Source organism: Lagopus leucura, unplaced genomic scaffold (genome assembly GCF_019238085.1).
Source record: "Lagopus leucura isolate 7727_CA_CO unplaced genomic scaffold, USGS_WTPT01 Super-Scaffold_100035, whole genome shotgun sequence".
Lineage (NCBI taxonomy): Eukaryota > Metazoa > Chordata > Aves > Galliformes > Phasianidae > Lagopus > Lagopus leucura.
Window position 1 is genome coordinate 1,990,413 of NW_024962284.1, and position 26,085 is coordinate 2,016,497.

The 26,085-nt window shown below is 36.1% G+C and overlaps 1 protein-coding gene across 6 annotated transcripts in view; it reads left to right on the forward strand.

The window, feature by feature from the left end:
• The window catches only part of GAS2 (growth arrest specific 2), a 98,485-nt gene that overhangs the window by 28,140 nt on the left and 44,260 nt on the right, over positions 1-26,085 (forward strand). For all 6 annotated transcript variants that reach the window (XM_042882686.1, XM_042882685.1, XM_042882690.1 and 3 more), the window contains 2 exons: positions 2,405-2,529; positions 20,571-20,712. In XM_042882686.1, the coding sequence (XP_042738620.1) occupies positions 2,405-2,529; positions 20,571-20,712 (267 nt within the window). The remainder of the gene's footprint in view (positions 1-2,404; positions 2,530-20,570; positions 20,713-26,085) is intronic.

Below are 26,085 nucleotides of genomic sequence, written 5' to 3' on the forward strand. Positions count from 1 at the left end.
AGAGTTGGAGAGGTGGTCTAGATGACCTTTACAGCTTGCTTCCAACTCGAACGATTCTACACTTCTAGAAAGTAGTTCGTCAGCTAGTTTTGAGGCTGTTCTTGCATTACAGTTACTGAAGTGAGTGCAAAAGAACAAATTGATATAATAGAGGAACTAGACTTGGGTACTTTTGTTTTAAGATTTGAGCACCTATCCATGTTGCTAAAGGTTCTGGTTGTCTGGAGGCCCACGTCCTCAACAACTTGGATGCACATCCTCGGTATGGGCTCTTGAGTTTCCCTCTCACAGAATTCCCAATCTGCTTAGATCAGGACTCCCAGGTCTGGGTGGCTTTATAGTTAGCTGCCCATGCTTCCCAAATACTAGGCATTAAAGTAAATGGGTTTGTCTTTTTTAAGAGGCATCTGGCCTCTGCAGCATAAGGAGTAAGTAATATTTGCAAGTTTTGTGAGGGCCTTCACTCCTGTTGTTTTTTCTCTTTCATATTCTAGTGTTGGGTTTTTTTTTTTTTTTTTTTTATTGTATTTAATGTTATTATCATTCTATAAAAACATTGTGACTGCTTTCTTGTAATTTTAGGGGGAGTTATCCGTTTTTAATGGAGTTTAATGTTTTTTCCTTACAAATATACAGTTTTTTTTTTTTCCTCAGGCTATGAACATTGCTCTCACTTGAATCAATACATTTCAACTGTTAAATATGTCAGTGTCTGTTTTAGCAAAGAAATGCCACCTCTTGGAGACATAAAATACAGTGAATTGAAAGCTGACACCTAATATATTTTTCATTGGATACAGATGTTCAGTGCAAAACTAATTCTTCCAGCTTTTGTAAAAGGGAACAAAACTACAATGCTCCAGCTTACAATATGCAGTGACTAAACTGTGAATGCTATTCAGCATTAAAAATAGTGTAAATGTATTGTTCAATCTCAGCAGAAGATAGATTTTTTTTTTCCATGTCTATTAAATGAGAAGACAGTTTTAAATAGCTTTCAGGTTGTTTTTCTTTCTTCTTCTTCTTCTTTTTTTTTTTTAAATCTTGACTGGTAGAGTAATAAACCTATAAATCTGCAAATCACAGGACAGAATAGATGTGTACAACATGAGTTTTGTTTTCCTTGTGCAAAAATAAAAGTGCATTCTAAAACAAAATAAAACCTTCCATAGTTAAAAATGTTTGAAACATAGTTTAATAGAAAATGAGTCTATTAAAAAAATATTATTATTAATAAAAAATAAAGCTATTCTTATGAGTCAGTAGCTTTTTAGTTTTATGTTACTAATGGCTTCTAATCTTTTGATATAAATGCAAATTGGGGAAAAAATATGCCAGAATGATACTGAAGGTTTTTAAGATGCTGAGATGCTGAGATTTTTTTTTTTTATTCTGTGGGTTATCAGTTTCAGATCTGAATTTGGAGCTAAAGTAATGTCAGTTACATATTAACTACCTTTGTATTGAATGTCTGTAGAGCTGCTACTGCTCTGCTGCCTGGAGAAGTCATTTAGGTATATGGGAACCGTAAAGTGGGTTGTGTGGCAGAGAGAATTAAAGGGAGGGGGAAAGAAAGGAAAAGTTGTATCTGAAAATGATTTGCTGTACAGGTCTTAATCTTTGGCGTGCAACTGTCCAAACTGAAATGACTGGCAATTTATTTTGCCTAAAGAATGCTGAAGTATCTAACAATTTTGAGACAAAAGCCTACGCAAATAAATTTTTATCATCGTGGCGTGATTCTGGGAGTTCAGCTGGAGGTGGCAAAAGATTCCCTTCTCATCTGGTCTGTCTCACCTAGTTTGAATACCATGGGACCATTGGGATTACAGTGATACCATAGGCTTCCTGCTCTGCTCAAGCTGGGCAGTGAAATACAGCATGAAACTTTTTGTTCTGCAGTCACCTTCCTGCAGAATCAAGACTTTGTCTCATCACTGAATACTTCCCTTTCCTTCATTGTATGGTTTGCTACTTCTACAAAATAAACTGCATTCAGTGTGTTAACAATATTTTATGCTATCACTACCCACATATGTCAGTGTAAACCATCTGCCTACTGCACTCTGTGTTTGCTAAAAGCACTGGAATTTCATAAATAAAATGAGTTCTTATAGGCTAGAATTATTTTTCAAGTAACACAAGCCTACCCAAAGAAAGCATGTTATTTTAAAATTTGCCCTATACGTACTGGAGATGCAGTAGTGAGATTATTCAAAGAAATGCTAGTTGTTCAATTAAAGTGTGTTTTAAATTGGTGTCTAAATTTCTTTTGATTTCGATGCATTTAGAACGTGCCCGTTTGTTTGTTAGTTTAGTTGTTTTGTTTTGTTTTTTCTTAAAACAAGTGCCATCTATACCATTGCACACTGTTTGCCATGCTAACTTTCTGCTTGCTGTTCAGGTAGAGAAATAACAGCAGAAACCTTTATGGAGAAATTGGATAATGGTGCCTTGCTTTGTCGGTTAGCTGAGACCCTGCAGGAGAAATTAAAAGAAAACAGCTTTGAGGCAAACAAGCCTGGCAAAGTAAGTGTTGTTAACTATTCTAGCATGTAATATTTTGCAATTAAAAGTTTTCATTTATGGTGCCTCTTTTAATGGACAGGGAGGTAATTCTTCCATGCAGAGAGGAAGATAATGTAAAACTGGGAGAAATGAATGCTTCTTCAATAATTATGAAGTAATAATACAAGGAAGATATTCAGAATCAACTTGTAACATGTGGAAGATAGCTTCCATATCACACTGTTAGATCTTATTTGATAACAGACAAAATGCAATTCTTGTATGTATTTGCAATGGGGAATATTAAGGAGCAGAGGGAGGTGTCATTTCCTCCTTAAACAGCTCCCAGAAGGCCAGTAACACAATTCTGCAGTTAGTTTTCATGTCTAGAGTTTAAAGGTCCTGTGATGTACTGGAAGGGATTCAGAGCTGCAGAGATATTGTGGAAAACATAAACATTCAGAAGATACTGAAGAGCTTTGCAAAGACTGAGTTAAGCTCTCACTTGATCCCAGCCATAGGCCAGTCTTACTGGGAGAAGCTAAAGAGTGCAGTGAGCATCTCTTTGGGAGAAGTTAGGTGAAATTATTGATATTTACATCAACTCATTTGCTCTAAATCTGATTTTATTTCTCTGTTGATCTGGTTGAATTCAGATTCATCTTCCTTTTCAAGGAAGGTTAAAAAAAAAAAAAGGCAAATACAGGAGAGGAAAAAAAAAAAAAGCCTAGGAGCAGGAAACAAAAAAACGCACCGTCTGTTCTTGATGTTCTCACAACGTGTCTATAGGAGAAATCAGGGCACAGAATAAATTTTATCAGCAGTTCTGAGAACTGACAATGTTGTCAAGAGCAGCTTCTTTAAGTTGTTTTTCTCATAATTGTTGTTGCAGAAGGAATTGTTTGTTCTCAGGCAGGCTTCATTTTTAACTTTGTGCAGGTTTTTGTGCTTGTAGAGGGGAGAACTGGATTTTCTTCTTCTGTCTTTCTGTATTCTGCTTGCTTTATTTCCTGCTAGGAAGAGAAAGTAGGAGATGGATAGGTGGGAGGGAAAAAGATAAGAAGTAAATCAAAGAGAGAGGCAACACTACTTCCATAATGGAGGAAAAGACACATGAAACTCATGTTCTGTATTTGAACTGGTAATCCAAATTTAGCTAGTGGAAGTACTGGATAACTTCTGAACTCCTCCCTGTGATATGCTCCAGACTGTCTTTACCTAAGAGGTGTCCTTTTAGTGTCTTGGTAACTTCCAAGCTGGGGAAAAAAAAAAAAGCCTTACTTTTGTTTGACTTTAGGAACTAACGGTAAAGAGGTATCACTTGTTAGTGATTCTTTGTACTTTTTTGTAAAAAGGTACTGTTATTAATAAAAGCTACTAAAAGCTTCAGTGATTACCCATAAGATGAATTTAGTTTCAGAGTTGTAAAATATTTTTCTGTTTCGCATCTTACCCAGCTGGCATGCTAAAAAGGCCATGAAATTGTAAAGGTCAATGCTTTTTCTCTTTTTCATTTCTCTAAGGTAGACATCTTGAAAAGCCATGTCCACTAAGTATAAAATTTCAGGAAAATAATAGATGTAAATTGATCAACAGGCACAGAACTTTAGAGAATATTCAGAAGTTCAAATAACGCACTTTGTTGTTACAAACTTTGTTTGCTTGTCTTGTTATTTTGTCTTGCATCATCAGACTGTTTTTTGACAATGGATCATTTTGAGATACCTGGCAAGATAACCTGGGAACATGTCAGTGTTTGATACTTCTTTGTTCTGCATCTGGAAAGAACTAGAGCTCTCTTCTTACTTCCTCATCTGACAATATAGCCTTTCTTACTTCAGATAGCTGATCCACTTTTTTTTTGAACTGAAGTTGCATTAGGAGCCAACTAAACTTTTGTAATCCTATATCTTATTGGAATAACTAAAATTTTTTGGCCTTTTTTTTTGTTTGTCAAGCTGTTATAACAGGCAATGCAATTAGATGGAAAAACATTCTACTCCACTGCAGTTTTACCAAAATATATTATTTCATACTTATTAAAAATTCAAAGAAATGGCAGAGTAATAGCGTTTGTGTCATTGTAGGCTATTAGGGAACTATTTATCCTTTCAGACTGTAACTCCCTGTGTAGCAATCTCAAGCAATATGAATCGTCTGCAAATTGGAAAATCTGACTTGTGGTGCCAAGGAAATATATGAGGAGATTATACTGTATGAAATTTAGCATAGTAAGAATTCCAAAATCCTCCTCTGAATTATTATTATTATTATTATTATTATTATTATTATGCACTCTGTTAATAATATATATGGAACTTTGGGGCCATTTGACTTTACTCTGAACAGGAAAACAGAAATATTAGTCTCTCAATGAGGTGCTTTGCAGCAGAAGACTTCACTGGTAGGTGGGAGTTCTACAGGTACCAATCTCTGCCAAAATACATACAAAGATTTTTATCCATATATTTTATTTATTTGAGATTTTTTAGATCGAAGCAGACCAATAGTAAATGAGTGGCTGCCAGAAGAATCAGTTTGAAGGCAGCGCCAGGGTGCAACTGATTGAGGGAGACAGGATGAGGATAAGGCTGAGGATAAAGACACTGTGAGGGAAAAAAATCTTCCAATTAAATCCCTCCACTAGCTTGCAGATTTTATTTACTTTCCTTATATATGTGCTACTTCCTAGATGGCAAAGCTCCATAAAATACTTTGGGTTTAGTTTTGTCTTAGAGGAAGATGATATATTCCATTCTGTTTGATAGATACTGCTGTTCATGAATTTGCTTTTTCAGCTCTTTGAAGCTGTCTGGTAAGTTCAGCAGCAATGGCAACACATGTAAGAAGTCAATTGGAAACTAATAGTGCATACACTGGCTCACTAGTTGTTTGCAATTATTTCTGAAGTCTATATTGCAGTACTTTACAGAATCCAGAGGTTAAATCCTATTGCCTCTGATTAAACTTCTTAGGCAATAAGTTTTTATTAATTGTCTGTCTTGCGTTTGTTTCTTAATGAAACTTGAATACTTCCTCTCTCATGAGAGAGAAACGAATGCTTTGTCTTTAGGGAAATCCCGTAGGCCAGCCTTTTTGCCTGAGAAATAAATTAAGAAAGCATAAATGAAAATGGCTATGTCTCCCAAAATATCAAGTCTACTAAATCTAGAAGGAACGTGCTGGTATTGATATAAACTCTTCCTGTGTGGTATGGAGATGCTTTTGGATGTTGGAGATATTATCAAAAGAGTAAAGAAGCTGCTAGTAATGTGACTTTGGGAATACAGCTTTAAGAAACTGGAAAGTAGATTAAGGGATGTACAATACAAAAAATAAAGAGGAAGGCAACAAAGGTCAGTAGAGTAGCCTTTTATGTAGAAGGACTAAATAGGCTAGGAGTCTTAGTGCAGAAAGGAGCAGCAGTGCGTATGATGGAACCTTCAAAATCATGGTGGTGTGGCAGATATTCTCTATGCAGAACTGTGACATCTAGTTAAGCTAGTAGGAGCCAAACAAAAAACAGGGGTTTCTTCTTTATGAAGTGACTGGTGGATGCTACGTAGTCTTAAAGTTAACCTGAATTCAGGAAAACACTGAACAAGGTAATGAATGCACAGTAACCACATCTACTGTCCCCTTGCATAAAGTGATTAGAGCCTGAGTATGTGTTGAGAAGTGTAATGTGTGCTGTTGTCTTAGTCTTCCCTAGATACCCACTTAAGGTCAGTCTAGGCTAGCTAGTTCCTTGGCTCACCTGGTAGAGTGCTTCAGTGGCTTATTACTTCATGGGGATGAATAACTTGCTGGCTGTGCAGCATGGTATCTATCTTTTCACAAGGTTCAAACTTCAACTAAATTAAAATAAATTGTAGTTCTATACACAGAAACATAATTTTCACTCTTTAGGACTGAATTTTTACAGCTAAAAATAGTATCCAAATCAGAGTGTACTTCATATCTGTTACCCAAAGGAATAATATGCACTAGAGTTTGGCAGCCTCTGATGCCATTTACACCTTATCTTCTCATTGCCCACCTAAGCTTAATGCCATCATAGATTCTCTTGGGTGTCAGAACAGATAACCTGAATGCATCTGTCATGAGACTGAATCTCTAACTTGTGGTGTTAGTTAATCATACAATAGTATATTACTGAAAGCATTTCAATTTCTAAAGATGAAAAATTCAACAGTGGTTGATGTTGGGTGCAAGGTTCTTTTGCACACTCCAGAAAACAGTCGTCTTCTTTGTTCAGCAGCTAGATTCAGGCATGCTTCACAACCTGAGGGTTGGGAAATGTTGGTGTTGTTTTTGATCCCTTGCTTCAGGAAGACAAAACTTTGAGTTTTAAATGTAAATAGAAATTTTAATTAGGGAGTGCAGTGTTAGAATAATGTGACTATTCCATGTGTTGAGAGAAATATTTTTTAAAATTTATATGGAGTTTTTACCCTCATAAGTAAGCCAATTCATGTACATGTATGAAATGACAAGGAGATGACTGATATCCATTTTAATAAATGCTGAACATTTGTAGTAAGTTCCTGGAACTACCTGGGCTGCTGCTAATGATCTGCTGTCTAGAAACTACAGACTTATTATAGCAGGAGTTATTCCATAAAAGTGATTCATGTAGCAGGATGCCATTTTGTAATTTTCTCCCATAGGCTTGGATTTCATCTCCAAGCTGTCCTGGCAGTATTTTACTTTTCCTGACAGATAGTTAATTTGAGAATCTCACAGCTGTACAAACAAATTTAAAGCATCAAGGCATGTGCAGTATGCACAGAGCCCCCATTTGCTTAGGCTTATTTTAGTAAGCCCGTTAATTATGATTTTAAAATAAACACGGAGAAATTGTGTTAATAGTTATCACCATTTTAATAGGCTATGTATAACAGTCTGCCCACCAGCCTTGAAGTCATATATTTATATATATTTATGAATATTCTACTTAAAACGATGTTTTCATGGCAAATGAATGAGAAGAGTTTGAAGTTGAATCGTTCCTTTTCTCCGAGTTCTCAGAAGTTAATCAGGTAATTTCGACTCAGATCTCTCCTAGAAATACTTTTGAATGATGAATCCACATCTAAAATTCAGCCCCATTTTCAGGAAACCTTGTTCTAGATTTGATTTTCTCTGTGAAAGTAGACATACAAAGGAAAACGAAGTTGAAAATGTTTGAGTCTTTGAACACTTAATTCACATATGGATGCAACTTTATTCTTCCAATGGAAGCTGTGATTTAATAGCTTCCCTGTTTAATGAGATTAAAATGAGTGTATGTGGAAAAAAAAAAGCTGTTGTGTATCAAACACTAATTTTTGCCCTCGTACACGTATGTACTTAAAACTATAGCAATTTATTCACACACACATTCATGTTTCCTAACATTAAGAGATTCTGTTTATCTCTTAGCCATAGTCCTATTATCTGGAGTGTTTTCTGCAGTGGTTCCACATGCAAAGCTTTCACTTTCACTGGAGAATACACTTGTGAATCTGATGCTTGGTGGGTACGGAGCACCATCATAGCATTGACTTCAATGGACACATGCTGATTTACCTACAGTAAAATTTTGGCTAAGCAAATGCACTGTATGTATTTTGAGATCTACAGCCAGGAGATCTAGACTGAGATGTGGGGTGGAGATATTCTGCTCTTAATTTATGTCTAATATTGAAGTTGGATCTTAGCTAAGCAGCAATTCATTGGATTTTGTTTGAAGTTTTCAAGATGGTCATGCTTGTAAGGACAGTTTTGTATCTGTGGAAGTAGGGACAGAATCCTGTAAGCTGAAGGACCCTCCAAGCCAGGGATTTAACTTAAGTTCTGTCAATGGGGCTAATGTCAGAAAGGCAAGATTATGAACTGGAGTTCACTTTCAGTTTCAGGTAAAAGCTTATTGTTTGCTCTTGGAATAATGTATAGTCTGCTTTCATTTTGCACATCTATTACCTGGGATGCTGTTTGTTTGCTGTACATTAATGCGTTGATTTGTAAATGAAGCTCGTCTTGTGCCAAACCCTGCTGCTACCCAATTTGCCAAGCTGTGATCAGTATTAGTTAGTTTGTATTATGGAAAAATAGACGACTCTGCTCATTTAAAAAATAAAAATTAAAAAAAAAAAAAAAAAAAAAAGGAAACATGATTCTGTAAACATTAACGACAGACAGGCCTTTGTTTTTGATTCTTTTACTTGAGTGGGCTTTATGTCCGCTCTGCAATAAGGCCACAAAAAAAAAAAGAAAGAAAGAAAATGAGTAAATGCAGTATCCCTACAGAGGAGAATCTGGACTAATGCTTTAGGATTTAGCTTATTTCCCGTATCATTTCCCATATCAGCAATCCCATATTAGGATTGCTCTAACTGTTCACAAGAACTAAAGATGTGTTTATTCTTGTTCTCTTCTCAATTGTTCATTTGAATAAAGGTGATCATGTGAGTGGAAAAATAATCAGAATTCTGGGGGTTCATGAGGAGTAACAAATACCTTTGTGTCTCTGAGGAATGCATTGGTGAGATAATCAAGTCTTCTGGCAACAGTTTAGAAATGAGAAATTCTAATTTATCTTCATATTGATGAATTATGTAAGTTAAACGACAAATTAATACCTCACCATAACCCTCATTTTTAAGTAATCTAAGAAGGTCATTTAAGTAAAGGACAGGAGAGAGAAGACTTATACAGATGCTAGAAAGTTAAATTATTTTTGTTTGTAGAACAAATTACCCACTTGACAAATGTTCTGTCAGTTTATTTTCCACCTAAATTCAAATATCAAAGTAAGTAGAGAACTAGGAATGTATTTAATAATTCCTTGAGCCAACTATCTTGGCTGGTAGGCAGGACAGACTGTGCATGGCATAGTTCAGACTCCTGACAATTGGTTTAAGATTCAACTAAGCCTGAATGAAGTAGAAAGAATCACTGTATTTTTTAATACAGTGATTTAATTTAAAAATGAAGAGATGAATAAAATAATAAAAATTGGGCTAGTTATTGCAGGTTATAAAATGAATACATAAACTTTTTGAGTTTCTCTACTGGAATTGTCAAAACCTGGGTGCATATTAAATTGTTCAGTTAAAACGCAAAGAAGGAACAAATTTATATATTTTTAATTTCTCCTCAAGAAGAAAATGTGCTGCCCTAACAAAATCTTCCTCCCATTGAATGATTGAGGTGTTCTGCAATTAAAATCAGTAAATTCGTAGTTACCTTTTGTCAGATCTTCCTGAAATACAGTCATGCTTTCTGGACTTACTGCAACAAGTTCTTAAAAAAGAATGAAGTTAACAGATTTCTAAGCAGAATCAGGTATGTGTGCTTGCTATGAGAATGTCTGTAGGTACAGCAGAATTGCATCAGTGTTCTTTAAATTAGGAAAGGGAGTCATTTTTCCATGAGTAAAGGTGTATAATTCAAGTTCAAATAGAAATTACACTAAGTTTTCTCTTTAGGTGGTCTCTTCTTTCTTTTTTTTTTTTTTAAATGTTTTTCTTTTCTTCTTCATGTTACTCTTAGACATTGGATATCCAGACTAATAACGTGATCTAGTCAACATGGTATTTTAGTTTTTACTATAAGCTTCACTTTCTCAAGGTTATCTGTATGCTGTAGATGGATTCCCATCAAAAACAGTATTCTGTAAGCTTGGTGCCTTGAGCCTGTCTGTCCAGAGGAAAACTCAGCTGCTGCTTATCCATCTATGTGCGTGCTACATGGCAGAGCAAAACACCACACTGCCTAAGCAGGTCTGGTCTGCCCATGGTCATGTTCAGGTGCTCTCTGTGAGCTGTAAATCTGACTCTCGAGCCAAGAATGTGGTTAGGCTATGAACAGATTTTCTGTGGTCTGTGGCAGCAATTTGCTTGTCTGCACTCTTGTACTTTCTGGAGAAGCTATTTGTTTTGCAGCTAAAGCCTGCGGAGCCAATTTCTAATCGTGCACAGTAGAGATACGGCCCTCAGTTTCTCGAGAGGATTAAAAAAAAAGTACAGCACTACCTTTTTGCATATCAATCTTTATAGTGACATCCTCGTGTGGATGCAAGGGGAGAAGAGTGATCTTGTCAAAAGATGCGCAATTCCTAATGCATCTGGAAGGAATTATTTCCACAAGACTGGAAAGCAGTTTATTAGTGAATTCCTTGTACCTTTCTCAGACGTGTCAATAGCTTGCTGAGCTCCTGCTCATACACACAACTGGATTGCTATCATGTTTTTTGCAGATACTGTAAGACTGACCTGCAAGTGGTTATGTGAACAAACCCTATATGCCTCAGCAAGTCATTCTTACTTACCACTTACGTGTTTCTGCCTACAGGAGGGTTGCATGACAGTATAGGATTCTCAAGAGATCATAATGGGAGATTTCTGAACTATTTGAGGATCTTCTGTGGCTGTCTGCTTGGCACTTTCTAAATGATTATGTTGAAGAATTTAGCAGCTTGGTGTTTTATGCAGAATGTTGAGGGCAGTGCTACAGTACTAGAAAAAGCACAGAAACATGATGCTTCTTGAAGATCATCATTCCTACTGATGCTATATGTCCTTTGGGAAACATGGTTTCTTCCATCATTTTATTGTAGCAGAAGTGGTAATTTAATCTCCATGGGAAGATTTAGGATCTCTTGCATATCTCTCCTTCCACTCCCGCTTGACCTTGCAGAAGTATTAAAAATTTGCATCTCAAGGTAAATGTCATGGAAAAAGTAGTGCATCCATAAGCAGCAAATAGCCTGTTAGCTCCTGCTTTGGAAAATATGTTAATCCACTTAAAAAGAGGACTGAACTTTGTTTACTAACAGCATCACTTAAACAGGAATTGTCTCACGTTTTTGTTGCTTTCTTTTTTTTTTTTTTTCCCCAGAGATATCTGACAAATCCAGAGATATCTAACTAATACAACTTTTAAATGAAATACTAAAACTTAGATTCTTCATAAAATATCAGTTGAAACTGGATCTTTGTTTGAATAGAGTTTTACCATTACTCCATCCAGCATGTTGCAAATAGATATATTTTTCTAATTTGTAGTTATGAGGAATACTATTTAGACTATTATAACATTTCTGTTCCAGATAATTCCACATTAGGCAGTTGAATGAATTAGCTTATGTTTATTGATTATTATGCTTTTTGATTGTTGAGAAAATCTAAATTAGATCAACTGTCCTTAGCTTAACTGTGCATCACGTCAAACTTAGTGTTAGCAGCTTGAAGGGAGAGAACTACATAATTTGATGTTTTTACCAATAGTGAGTCTTGAACTTAAAAAATGAGCCAAAATTTCTGAAATGATAATAGCAAATATACTGCCATATGTTACGACTGCAAGGCAGGAGAAAATGTTAGTCATTTTCAAGGATAGAAACCAATGTATCATAATCATAATTATGTCTAATTCATTTATTTAAACAAACATATTCCCACTAGGGCTTGTGTAGGTAAATTGGCCTCAACTGCTTCAAGTATAAAGTAAAGCTTTTTTTGAGACTGACTTAAGTCTGGTTTGGAAATTTGGCTGTACAGATTAACATTCCAACATGTTTTTCAAATCATGGATGCTTTTAAATTTTACATCAGTGTAGAATTCCCAGGGCTCTAGCAGTTTCCTTGTGGTTTCTAATTGGAGAACTTGTATAACATCACCCTTTATCATAAAGGCAAAGGTACAATTTTTCTTAGAAAATGAACATGAAGGACTTTGGAGAGTCAGACTTACCTGTAGCGAACTATGTGTGAGACTCTTTCTGAATGTTTTCAGTATCTGTGTAAAAATTACATCTTTGTTACACATCTGGAAATAGAAGAAATGAACACGTAAAGCATCTGAAAAAAAAAGAAGTCTGTCTTCCTTTAGACTGTAGATCTTTATCACAGTCTTCCTTGATGCTTGGCTCATGTTAGGTAAAGCACCATTTGGAACTAATCATTAGAAAGGGCTGGGAACCATGCACAGGCTCCGTCCCCACCTCACGCTTCAAAAGATTGCAAAGTGTGAGATTGATCATTGGGAGAAGTGCTGTAGGAAAGGAAAGGACTGTAGTGTGCCTGACAGTACACTCAGAATTATAATAATTACATCTATGAATTTGAATGACTGCCTGTGTTTGTTTTTCAGGCTGCCAATGAAAATTTAGCCTCTATAATTCTGCAGATCAAAGAAATGTGTTGGTTGTTTGAATGTTCCATGTGAACACATGGAAACATCTTTTGATATGAAATGTTGGAGCCTATACCTTGTTTTGATAGGCTTGTTTTATTCAAACTGAAATTGTGTAAGCATAGTCATTGCCTTAGCTTGGACTCTTCTGGAATGATTAAAAGGAAAAACTGACTTTGAAATTTCTGAGGCTAAAATAAGTTGGTTTTGCTAAAATATGGTGTTTTTCATATTTGAGAGAATCGTTTTCCTTTCAGGAATATTGACCTTCCTGAAAGTCATGTTAAGGAGTGTGAGGGACAACCAGGTGATCTGAGACAGCCAGCATGGCTTTACCAAGGGAAGGTCATGCCAGATCCATCTGGGGGCCTTCTATAATGGAGTGACAGCATCAGTGGACAAAGGGAAGGCAGCTGATGTCATCTACCTGGATTTCTGCAAGGCCTATGACGTGATTTCTCACCACATCCTTATCTCTAAATTGGAGAGATACGGATTTGAAGGAATTGATTGGAAGGTCACAGCCAGAGGGTTGTTGTCAATGGATCTATGTCCAGGTGGAGATTGGGAATGAGCAGTGTTACCCAGGGGTCTGTTTTGAGTCCAGTACTCTTTAACATCTTTATCAGTGACGTAGATAATTGGATTGAGTGCAACGCTCAGCAAGTTTGCTGATGACATGAAACTGAGTGGTGTGATCAGTACAGCAGAAGGAAGGGATGCCATCCAGAGGGACCTTGATAAGCTGAAAAGGTGGGCCCTTGTGAAACTAATGAGCTTCAACAAAGCAACGTGCAAACTTAAGATGAGCCAGCAGTGTGCGCTTGCAGCCCCTAAGGTCAGTGGTACCTTGGGTTCCATCAGAAGAGGGGTGGCAAGCAGGGTGCAGGAGGTGATTGTTCCCCTCTATTTTGCCCTCACCCAGAGTACTGCATCTGAATCCAGGGGCCCCAACGCAGGGAAGGTGTGGAACTTCTAGAATGGGTCCAGAGGAGGGCCATGAAGATGATCCAAGGGCAGGAACACCTTTCCTATGAAGACAGGCTGAAGGAACTGCGTTTGTTCAGACTGGAAAAGAGAAGGCTGCAGGGAGCCTCACTGTGGCCTTCCAGTATTTAAAAGGAGTTGAAAAACTTTTTGCATGGGTAATTGGTGATAAGACAAGGGAATGGTTTTAAACTAAGGGAGATTTAGATTAGATGTCAGGGGGAAATTTTTTACTGAGAGATTGAGGACGTGCTGGATCAGGTTGTCCAGAGAGGTGGTGGATTCCCCATTCCTGGAGTTGTTTACGGCCAGGTTGGATGAGGAATTTAAAAAATCCCAATCTAAACATAAATTCTGAAAACCAATGGTCTAACCATTGCTCAGAACACTTATTGAACGAGAATGAACTTGCAAATGTAAGTTTTGCCATGATGCCTATTAATTATTCTGCGTTTTATTTACAGAATTTTAATAAACTTTTTGTTTATTTAGATAGTAATCTTTCTCTTTAGAATTTATTCTGTGGCATTTAAAAGCATCTTTGATATTTGCTTTGGCGTGCTGATATTTTCAGAACACAGATTAATGAAAGAAAAGTCTTTAAACCTAACACATTCTTGCAGTTTGTAAACTAAATTAAAATGTCTTTGAAAGGTGATCAAGAAAGGTGACTTTGTTAGCAAGCTTAAGTATTTTATGTAGTTAGATGTCCGGAAACTTTGAAAGCCCATTTATAGATCTTCTGAAGTTTAAATAGATTCAATTATTTAACTAAATTTAAAAGTGTGTAATTGAGGCTGGGTTTAAGTTAGGTTAGTTTTTCATAATTACTAAACCCATCTTTTTGAGATGATAATTAGGGTTTTTATCTGCTGCTGAATGACCAGGAGGCTCTGTCTTGGACAGAACCCTTGGAAGAAGAAAGCCATGAACAAAGTCTTAGCTTTTAAATGCATGTTATTGTTAAATTAAGTTTATTCTGCATATACACTTTTGTCTTAAGTAGTGTAGTGGAAATGGTAAGTCATGGCTTGAAGCAGTGATTGAGCACCTGGTGGAAAGGCAGGGCCAACCCAAGGGAGCTCAGGTGCAGCTGAATGACCAGAAGGGCTGGAGCCAGGATCCACCCCTTCCCAGACCTATTTAAGGGCATGGAGTGGAGGTAAGGTGTTTTGCTGGAGGTCCCTGCCTACTGGAGGCCTTTTGAAGGTAAGCAGTTATTCTTCCATTGTTTTTGTATCCACAGCTGCTGTGAGTGGGCTTGTTCTTATTTGCTACAGCCTAGGATTGTGCTACTCCACTACTGTTGCTGTACTTTCCATCACGTTATAGCACTACAAGCAGTTAAAATTAGTGCTACTTGAAAGAAATGATATTTTATATTTGACTGATACCAATAAAGAACGCACGCTTAAGTCTGTATTTATTTTAACACTGTACTCTCTAACTTTAAACAAAGCCACAATGATGTTATCTATTTCTGTTGTCACACCATAAATCTGTTGGGCATTCCAGAGAGATCACAATTAATTTAATAAAGTCTAGGAAGTTGATAATGAGTCATTTTTGGCTTTTGACGATCTCTGCAGCGATTGCATAGCATAACAATCTGGTTACCATATGATTTTTAAACTTGAAATTCAACCTGCTATATCAAAATGGCATCTTTCTGCAGTATGATGGTGGGAAGGCTACCTGTCACTGAAAGACACTTGATGTTTAACCAATTATTGCATTAGTTGCTTGGAGGCACTATCTATTGCAAATGCAGTCTCACTTTTCATATGTCTAGAGGCTATTTCTGATTCCATGTTGAAAAAGATTGCACAATTTCTATTGATCAAAATCGCTTCAAAATTTCTACGTTGAGCTTCTGTTTTAAATTTCCCTCTATTAGTTTTAATTCTATCTCTAGAAGAACTAGAGGGGATTGTATTATTCTTTTTTCTTTAAATTTTGGGTTTTTTTTTTATGATGGGAGAGGTTTTATTTTCTAACTCCATGTACGTATTTTTCTATTCAGAGTTATCCATATTCATTCTGTTCATTTAGTACATTGTTTTGATTGAAGAACCTGTCTGCCATAGTAAATGGAGTAGGGAGGGGGAAAAGAGGTACGTGAAGTCCACCGTATCAACGAGTAATTATTTTTTGTTGCAGGAATTGTTTAATTTATTCATTGTTCTGTTCATACTTGCCGATGCTTCCTTGCTTTTCACTAAATCTGAATCTTGGCACTGCAGTGCGGTGTAAGATGAACTTCATTTGCTAAAGTTAGAATATGGGATACCTCTTCTGTGAATTATAAGTGGAGTCTGATATCTTCCAACTTTGGGTTTCTGAAGAATTAAGAAGAGCAGAAGGGAGTTTTAAAGGTCCCATCCAACTCTAAGCATTCTATGATTCTACAGCAACTGAATTAATGCATCTGCGTAGACATATCCTCACTCTGCAATGAAGTGAGCAGCAGTCACTCAAAGAAGAGCAAGTTCTTCTAGCAGTGAGCTTTGATTTGTTTACATTGTATGAATTAATAAAGGACAATTAAAGAAACCATTCACAGAGAGGGTAATGGCAGGTCTTCTCTTTTTGTATTCCACAGCCGAAGAGCAAATTCAGGGGGAGGAAGACTTCTATAAGACTAATAAATACTATTAATAATAATAATAAAGTGGCAACAGAATTTAAGAAGTAGAAGATTATGTAGAGTAAGTAGAAGAGAAGCTAGTTTTGAAATTAAAGGCAAGTTCATAAAAAGCTATGAGACAGATACAGGTTAAATCTCGCTTATATAATTAATTTTCTCAATTAATACTTGTGTAATAATATTAAGTTGGTACTATGGACACACTGATGAATTCCAATACTGTGCTCTCAATAGGGTATTGCCTCCAACCTTGTTTTGGTTATTAGGTGGTAAAAGTAACTTTTTCCTATGAGTGTCTGTCTAAACCTCTTCCACAACAGACAGAACTGCTAATCTTCTTCCTTGTATCCAAGTGAAAGTAGCAGTTCAAAAAAGCTGTGAAATTCCTTATTCAGAGAGGTTTGGGGTATGGTTAGGAATTCTAAAAATGTGACTCAAATCTGCTATTAAAAATGTGTTTTTCCTCATTTTGGAAATCCAGTTGAGAAATACATTTTTCCATGTGATTTCAGAGCATTGGTGTAAGAGAGTCCCTTTTGGGTTTAGAAGCGAACCTGACAGCATTTTTCCAGGATTGCATCATATGTTTCACTCACACTTTCACATCCTGCATTAAACCACATGCATGCACATCAACAAGACAAGATTGTAGAAGGAGGATAACTAGGGAACTGTTTTCGTGATATTTGATAGGAGTAATTGCAGCCACTGCTGTTTCAAAGCAACTGTGGTTATATTATACTGTGTCAACAAAAGTCAGTTGTGCCATATGGAAATATAATTACTTCAGAACGATCTGCTAGAAAGCACTTTCAAGCCATTCAGGCCATTTGTACAAATCAGTAAAGAATACTTATGTATGAAAGCTTTCTTAAATAAGAGCTTTCATGTATTTTAGGTTGAAAATTATGGTGATAGTTTTGGAATTATTAAAGAAAAAAAAACAAGCCTGCATTTCTATTTAAAAGGTGGTAGGGAGATTTATTAGGTGATAAGAAAATACAAGTATTTCCCTGTGATTTCTGTGATCAACTTGGTCATGATCCTGCTGTTGTTTAATAGAAGGGAGGTTTTGCTGTTTTCTTCAATTCCTAACATTGTGGGAAATGAGATGACATACCAAATGCTATATGTTAGTGAGATTATGCAGTGCTGGGGATATTGGTCTGTCTTACAATTGTTCCATAAAATGTAAGGTGATGATGCAAGGTGACTGCAAGGTGATGATTTTTTTTTTTCTTTAATTATGTAAGGTTTTCCCCTTCTGTAGCCAATACATGTCTTGTTTTTACATTTCAGTGCTTTTCTCTTTTGAGCTTCTTGGAAGACCCGTTAATCAGATATTTTGTCTGTTACTCTGAAGTAGGGAATACTGGGGTTTTGTTAAGTATGATAAATGTGTCTAGATTCTCTTATTATTGGCTGTAGCTATAATTGTGAAACGTTATATTTAAAAGACTTTGAATTCTTTTAATTGTAAAGAAACTGTTGTTAGGTCCATGGATGTCTAAACTTCACAGAGATATTAGGTCTGTTGATGTGCTTAAAGGTCTGTCTTGCTAAAGTATAGATGTGTTATTTATGAATAGTCCATTATGTAAATGAGGTTTTACATTGTTTATTTACTGACTACAACTGCACAGATTACTGCTGTATAAACCATCTATTCTGAAGAACTAAAGAAATGCATTGAGTATGCAGTCATTTTGACAACCTATATCTGCAGATGGAAAATATTTAGAACCAAATTTCTTCCCACATTGTTAATAATGGAGAGAAACGGTGACCCATGCGATGCCTTCCTGCCAGGCATCGCAAAGCTTTCCCAACAGCGCCCAGTAAGAAAGGCAGCATCATCTGCCTGGCCATCTCCTTGGCCATTGCTACTCTTCTGCTGCTGAGGGCATCCCCAAGGAGCAGCTCCTGATCCCAGGCCAGCACTGCTTGCTGACTCTTGCCCCATAAACTCTGGACTGAGTAAGGCAGGTTGCTTGTGCCTGCAGTGGGAAAAAATCTTTTCTGATTGCTGACTGGCACCTACCAGCCACATAGCTTAATAGTTGCTTGCTTTTGTTTTTTTTACCCTTCCTCCTAGTTCAGATTTCCTGAAATAATATGAAGGTTTTACCACAGACTTCATACACCCAATAACATGGCCTGAAAGAATAAAGATCGCTTCTGGGGAGATGTGGTAGGATAAAGTCAATAAAGAAACAGAAAACAGAGCTGTTTCTGGAGAATTGGGTGGAAAGGGACAAACCTGCTATGATTTCACCCATATTATCCCTCTGAACTGTTCCTGAGCTTGAGAGTGGTTTTTGCCTTGGAGAAGACACTCTAGTTTTCTGCAAAGCAGAGCATCGAGTAACTGTCAGTGCACTGTGGAAAATCCAGCAATGAAAAATGAGGGGTGAGCTGGGAGGCAGCGATATTTGACAACGCGAGTATATTTTAGAAGGAAGACTAGATGTGGCTTCATCTTCTTTCTGTGCTCTCTTGAAGTAGCTAATACACAAGTCTGCAAGTACCAGGAACACTGGAACTAGCTTTTATCATTTTGTTCCTTTCCCACTGCTGTTAATCTCTTATATGGTCATCCAGGATTTGGGTTTTAAATTGGATATAGTCATTCAAAAAATTCCAAAGCACGTGGATTCCTCAGGTATAGTCTGTTTGGTATCTGTACATTGACTTGTTTACTCAGTTGGTTCTGTGTTCACATACTGCAACACAAAGATGCTGTGGTCCAAGTGTAGGTGTTGTAGTAAAAGAGTTTCATTGTTTGATATTACGTTGCTTTTTTAAATAATCACATAAAACTGATCAGTTTATCTGTTAATATGCCATGGAAAAGAATTAATATCTCTGTACATTTTGAAACAAAAATATTATTATTGCAAAGCAAGGTAAATGTAAAATGCTACAGTTGGAATCAGAATTATCAGGAGGTGGGAGTTGCATAGCGGTCTGAGCAACAGACCTAAACATTTGTAGGGCATGTGCATATCTTTAAGGCAACTTAATCTCACTTTTAAGGCAATTTCTCACATCATTATAATTATTAAAACAACAACAACAACAACAAAAACGTTGTGTGTATGTATCCTCCAATTATGCTGCTGTTGTTGTACCTCCAACATAATTTCTCAACCCTAAGTCTTTAAGTACTGATGTGGGTAAAATTACCAGGAGCCTACTCCTGTGCTCCTCTTCCTTCCCTGCATTTCCAGGAGTTATTCTGAAACTTTAAACACCAAAATTTGGATGTAGGTCCAGGAACTATTACACACACATCTTCAGTTTCCTACCTTCTTTGCTCACTTGTCATTGAGTAACAACTGACTCCAAAACAAAAGGAACTTTTTCATAAATCAGCATAATAGAAAAGCAGCACGTGAAAATCAGCATGGAGCTGAATTCCTCTATGATTTAAGATGTCTGAAGTTACATAGTAATAATATATCACTCGTTCTTCTGAAATGAGAGATGGCGATTTTTCATTTTTGGAGAAGTCTTACATGAGTACTAGATGCTGAATTATTCTTGGCATCTCGGTGTCTCAATAAAGTACCAAAGCAAGCAACAAGTTTGCTGTGATGATTACTGTTGTTCAGAAATTAAGTGTTATGGTGATAGCTCAGATATCAGAGGAACTGCTATGTAGCTAACTGGTACTCTGAGAGACTCTCTCTTAGGCCTTGATCTTGTAGCAATTAGGCTACATTTCTGTGTTGTGTAGAGGGGGCTTGTGTATAGTGTTGGGAGCTGGTACCATTTCTTTCATATGTAGAGTCTTTTGTCCTTGAGATTGAAAATCTCATACCATTACCAAGCTAGAGGAAGATTGACAAAACTCTTCTAATGTGGGAGATCTCAAGCTAGATCTCAAATTTGCCTTAGTTTTAGGAACATTCAGAAAATTCCTGAAATCATTCTTTATAACGTTAAGCTCTTGTTTTAGTTTTTTAATTCAGTGAACTGGACAAAACATTAAATACCAAAGTTGTAGTTGCTAATATTCTTTATTTAAGAAAAAATAAAATAAAAGGATTGCTAATACCCATTCAGTTCTAAACTGTGCATCACGTGTCCAGTCACAACATTTTTGAAACATCTCTGTGTTTGACAGCTTTATGCCACTAAGTTCACTTCTCATTATTTCTTTAGAATTCTTAAAAGAAGGAAATTTGTTGGTGGCAGGTACTAATTAACTTCTGTGGTGTTTTTTTGTTTTTGTTTTTTTCTCCAGACCTTGCCAGTACGGAAAATTCCATGCAAAGCCAATGCACCTTCGGGGTCTTTTTTTGCACGAGACAACACAGCAAATTTCTTATCCTGGTGCAGAGATGTAGGAGTGGATGATACCTGCCTGTTTGAATCGGAAGGTTTGGGTATGTATTTATTTATGTAGTAGTTAGTAAAGAGCTTGTTGCTTGTATTTTGAAAGAGAGAATGGCTCTTCTAATAGATTCTGACTCCAAATCTGACCAAATGAAGTATCTATCAAGTTAAAATTCATTTAATTCAGTTTTAAGAGGGCCTCAAGTAAAACAAAAATCGTTCAATGTTTTCTTGCATACAAATGCTTTTTCACACTACACGCCCATTTTTCCAATCATGGGATGTTATTCCTTTGTTCAGTGAATGCAGAAGTCTTTTCCTATTTTAGGAGAATAGGATACATGTACGTTCTCAGTTCTTGCTACAGATATTTAGCTGCTAGAGCAAATTCTTGGTGTGTTGCTCAGCAGGCAAGAAAATAGGATTTTGTTCTCTGTCCTTCTTTCCTTCAGCTGACCTTCTTCCCAGCTGATTCCGGCATGCAGTTCAGGACAGAAGCTAGAAGTTAGCTAACACTAGTGCTTCAGGGAGCTCCATAAAAATAATTGAATTGTTTAGGAAATAATTCTTGCAACAATATGTGTTCTTCATTAATTTAACTTTTCCCTGTTCAAAGGAAAAATTAGGACTCTTCAGGGTTTAGATAGATTAAGAAATGAACAGAATCAAATGTGTGTTTATTATCTAAACTCAGACAGAATTGTAAGTAGCTGCAATCATTAAAAAAACAAAAAACAAAAAAACAAAAACACTCACTTTCTACAGATGTTAAATGAACACGTTTTGCTTTATCAAGAAAATTATTTGCTTTGTTTCTCAAAAGGCCTTTGCACAACTGAGTTACTTCTTTGTACTGCAAGTGATCTGTTCTTCTTTTACAATCTTTGTCTTCTAGCATGACTGCTTCTGAGACTTCTACATTTGTCTATTATTTTGTCACGCAAGTGGCTTGGATTTCTTAAATTGTATTTTATGAGGAGGAAATGCATGTGAGAGAAGGAATTGGTATGAAAAAAAGACAAAATACTAGGCATATATGTAATGCCTCTGTGTTGTTAATTAAGTCCCCAAGATGAAATTTTTCTTGGCCATGGTAAATCACGTGTAAGACAAACAATCATACTTTAAAAGTTTTGAAATGATGGAGAAGTTGAATTCTACCTAGTGTTACAAACTCCAGAAGAAAGGAAACACAGACTTCCAGTGTTTACAATTTCTTGTGCATTGTAAGGAAATCAGATCTTATTTAGAAATGAAATCAGCATAGCTTAAATAATGTAGTTCCTTGCCTACGTTAATTCTACGCATACTTTTACACGTAGTCAGAGCTTTGCTAGCGACAGGATAACACTGAATGCAAACACACCTGGAAAGCTGGTGCTAAAGATTACTTCAGCTTACAGAAAAGTGGAAAGAAATGTGCCCAAATACACAGTGCGCAAACCAGATGTAGCTCTAACAGGTTGGCTTGATTACTGACTGATATTTCTCGATGATTTAAACAAGTTCTTTTGCTGCTCTGTCTTACTGGACATGGAAAGTACATGTTGAAAAGATTTACCGTGCTGTAAATGGAATTAGAACTTGATAATGGCTTGACCTATTTTTCTTACATTGACAGGGTGGTAGTGATCATGCTGTTTCCAAACAAGATAAAAATAGGAGTTAGTACTCTCCCTCTGTTGGAGGTAAAATGTGGACAAAGTTAATTTGAGTAATATTTTCGTTACTACGTTAGAAATAATGATGAATCGTAACAGTTACTAATTGAAAGGTTTTATGTTCTGCTTTCTCCCACAAATCACTTTTCTCCTGCAGAAGAAATAAAAATTCAGCATAGGTAAGTTCTATAAAAGGTTCAGTTCAAAATGACGAGGAACATATGCAAATGGCATGAAAGAGTTCACACTGCCTCATGAATGTCTGCTGTACGTTTTTTGATTGATAACTCTAAAACTGTGGTTATGAAGATCAAGTTTTTTCTCTCCTCTATAGCTAATAAAAGTATTGATGCTTAAAACCCATGTGATAAAGCAGGTAGTTTTGAGAAACCTTTGTTAATATTTGTACTTGATTTGATTTTTATCCTCCCTTTTTATTCTATTTTACCAGCCTTATGGAATGTAAATACTTCATTTATCTGCCTGTAGTGATATTTTCTTCGTGTCAGTGTATCACATGAAACTTTTAGCCTTTTCGCAGCAAATTTCCACTCAAAATTTTAGAATAAAATTGAATATTGAATGCACCAAAACATTTGAATAATGGTTTTTATGATATTAAATATTTTTTAAAGTATTCCAAATCTATTCAGAAATCAGTAAAATTTGACATGTACTAGCTAAGAAAATATTAATTACTTCTAATTCCCTAGAAACGTTCTCATACTGGTGATATCTGAAGTCTCTGACATCATGTTAGAAACCATGTGAAACCACATGTGCATGCATCCAGCACTCCCACAGTTTTAGCACTTACGTTGAAGTCCTATAAAGGTTTTCCTTCATATGGAATGCAATATTGTGAAACAAATGTTATGCAGCCCATAACTGATAAAAGCTTGTGAGCAAGAGCTGTTGATAGGAATTTTGACCGTTCCTTGAGTCTGTCTTCTTGAAAATGGTAATGTTCTAGGGCTAATCCATGTAGTAAGGTGAGTAGACTTGCTTGTGTCACTGTGTCCTTGTTCACTGTTTGTAGATTAATTTAGTAATTAAGCTTGATCACAGGTTGCAATGCTTTGTTGGATATAAGTTACACAGTTGAAGTCAAAAAAGAAAACAAAGTCAACTTTTCAAAAAAATAAATAGAAAGAAAGCACAGTGTTTGCTCTTTTGGTAGGTACAAATATACCTTCAAAGGAACTGATGGGATTACTTTGAAAACCTTTGCAAGAGATTAGTAAAATATTAAAAGCATTGTAAGTGTTTTAACCTAGATTTCACTTCAACTATCACGAGAAAATGTTTGGATTTGTTTGTTCAGATTAAAATAAATTTATAGGAGGCTGGCTTTTGTGGCGGTGTGTTAATTTAATGCATGGGTATCTGTGGTAGGGAGTGATGACATACTTCAGTACTTCTTCCTGAGTTTCCATTGAAATTGTGGCTTTGAATTTCAAAATCTTTGTGATAGATTTCTAATATTAATAATAATATGAAAAATCACTTGATATTTATCAGGAAAATAAATTACTTTTTAAATTGAGGCCTAAAATGTAACCTGCTTCTATGATGCAGGTATCTCTGTATGTAGAGATATCTTGAGTATTGCAAGATAGAGGGAGACTCTTACTGCTTCCTGTACTCACTGACTAATTTCAAGTGTTTTTTTTTATAATCATTATTTTTATAGTTAGTGTATTTAAAGAAGGGATTAGCTTTGTTAGTGCAAAAAACTATTATCTGAAGTAAAACTTATAGCATCTGGTTAAATCTTGAAATGCAGTCTTTGAATGGGATTTTCAGTAATACCAGAGATGAAAATTTATGCCAAAACTGGGACATGAAACTCCTTGTTGACTAAGAAATGTAATACCTGCTGTAACTCCCCTGTTTCATATCGTGTATATTTGGTAAGTTCCCCCTCTGTAGGTTTTAGGGCAGCAGATCCACACAGCTATGATAATACAATTTATGAAAGCATTCTTGATGGGCATACTTGTAATTATGGTGCTCAAGCCTGAAGAATGTAATAACTGAAGGAAACTATTCTTGGCCAAATAGTGAGAATGGTAAGGCTTTTCAATGATTGCCTCAGTTAACTGAATTTAAAGCTGAAGTTATGAACTCATCTTTGGTAACAGTGTTGTTGGATGATTGTAGGACTCGGAACCAGTGAATGTTCTGCGTCTCTTCTATGATGAAGAGTCTACTCGGCAAGAAAAGGGTTTGCCTCTGATTGTGCCAGCATGCTAATGTGTGTCATTCATTTTGAAAGTTGTTGGATATTGTGGTAATGTTTTGTACTCATATTTTGTTACTGTGTGTGTGTATGTAATGTGTGATGTGGGCTTTTTTTGATGCAATTTCTTGATTATTATATATTATTATATATTATTATAGTTCAACTGATAGGTTCCTTGAATGAAAGTGCATAGTGCTTTAGTGGAAATAGTGAACTTAAATGCAGGCACTTCTGACTTCTAGTCTAATGTTGCTTGTTTGACTTGGGAAAAAAAAGAAACAACAAAACTGCACATAATAGTCAAAAGTGGATTGATTAAAAGTACTATGTCTATTGGCAAATAGCTTGCTTTTTTGTATTATTATTTTGTGTTATTACTCTAATTTTTCTGTTGACTGTTCTTTCAGTGACACAGTGTTAAATATCATACCGTTGCATCAAAATAAGGCTTTGTCCCATCTTTCACAGCATTACTAAACAACTCATACTATTTTTTAATAAATCGTGCTTTGAGGACTATAAAAGCATCCCGGACATTGTTATTACCATTGAATTAGCATCCTAATTCAAGTAAATTATTAGTATTTAGATGATCTCTAGAGACAAAGCCTGTACTATCCGTAGAGTTACTGTTTGAAACTTTGCTTTGAGGATTCTGTAGCCAATAGTGCTGAAATAGAGAGTGGGGAGAATGCAACTCCTTGATTTAAGTATGTCTTATTATAACTGCTTTTGATGCAGAAGAAAGGATACGTTTAAGATCACTTGAAAAGGTAAAGGTTGTCAAAGGAAAAAATAAGACCACAGGGGAAAAAAAACACCAAGACTACTGAAGGATCTTTAAGGAAGAAAATAAGAAAGTATTTGAGGAGAAAGTGAAAGACAATGGGAAGGATCAACCTTCTTAAAAGCCCTCCCTAGACACATATGAATTATGGTAATTGAAAGTGTATCATGATAAATATTAAAACTCTATCTTGTCACGTCCAGTAAGCTTGAACATGCTTCAGAAGCAGGAATCATATTTGTTTTTATTCAAGTTTCTGGGATGAAAAAGTATGATTTTTTTTTTTTTTTTTAAAGCCTATTACAAGCCAAGGTTTGAAAGTTGTCAAGCAGATGTAAGAAGCTTCTTTCTGTATCTCAAATGTACATTCTGTTGTTTTTTAATTAGAAAACAGATAAAAATCACACGAAATTTCTTATTTAAACCAAGAGTTTTCAGAACATGCTCAACAGTGACATGCAGTTTCTGTACAGCCCCAGGTGAGACAATCACTCTTTCTCTGCACTCTTGACTTTTCCTGGAGCAGTGCAAGATGCAGAAATGCAAGGAGCAAGAAATAGGGAAAAAATGAAGTTGAAGGAAAGAGAACAAGGGAAGAGCGATCAGGAGAGGAGAGCCTGTGAAAAGAGAAATGGGCAGCGGCAAGATGGGAGGCAGTGTGAAGAAAGAAGACAGAGCCAGAGAGAAGCAGGGGTAAACGTCTGCTAGGAGCTGAAAAGAAAGTATTGCT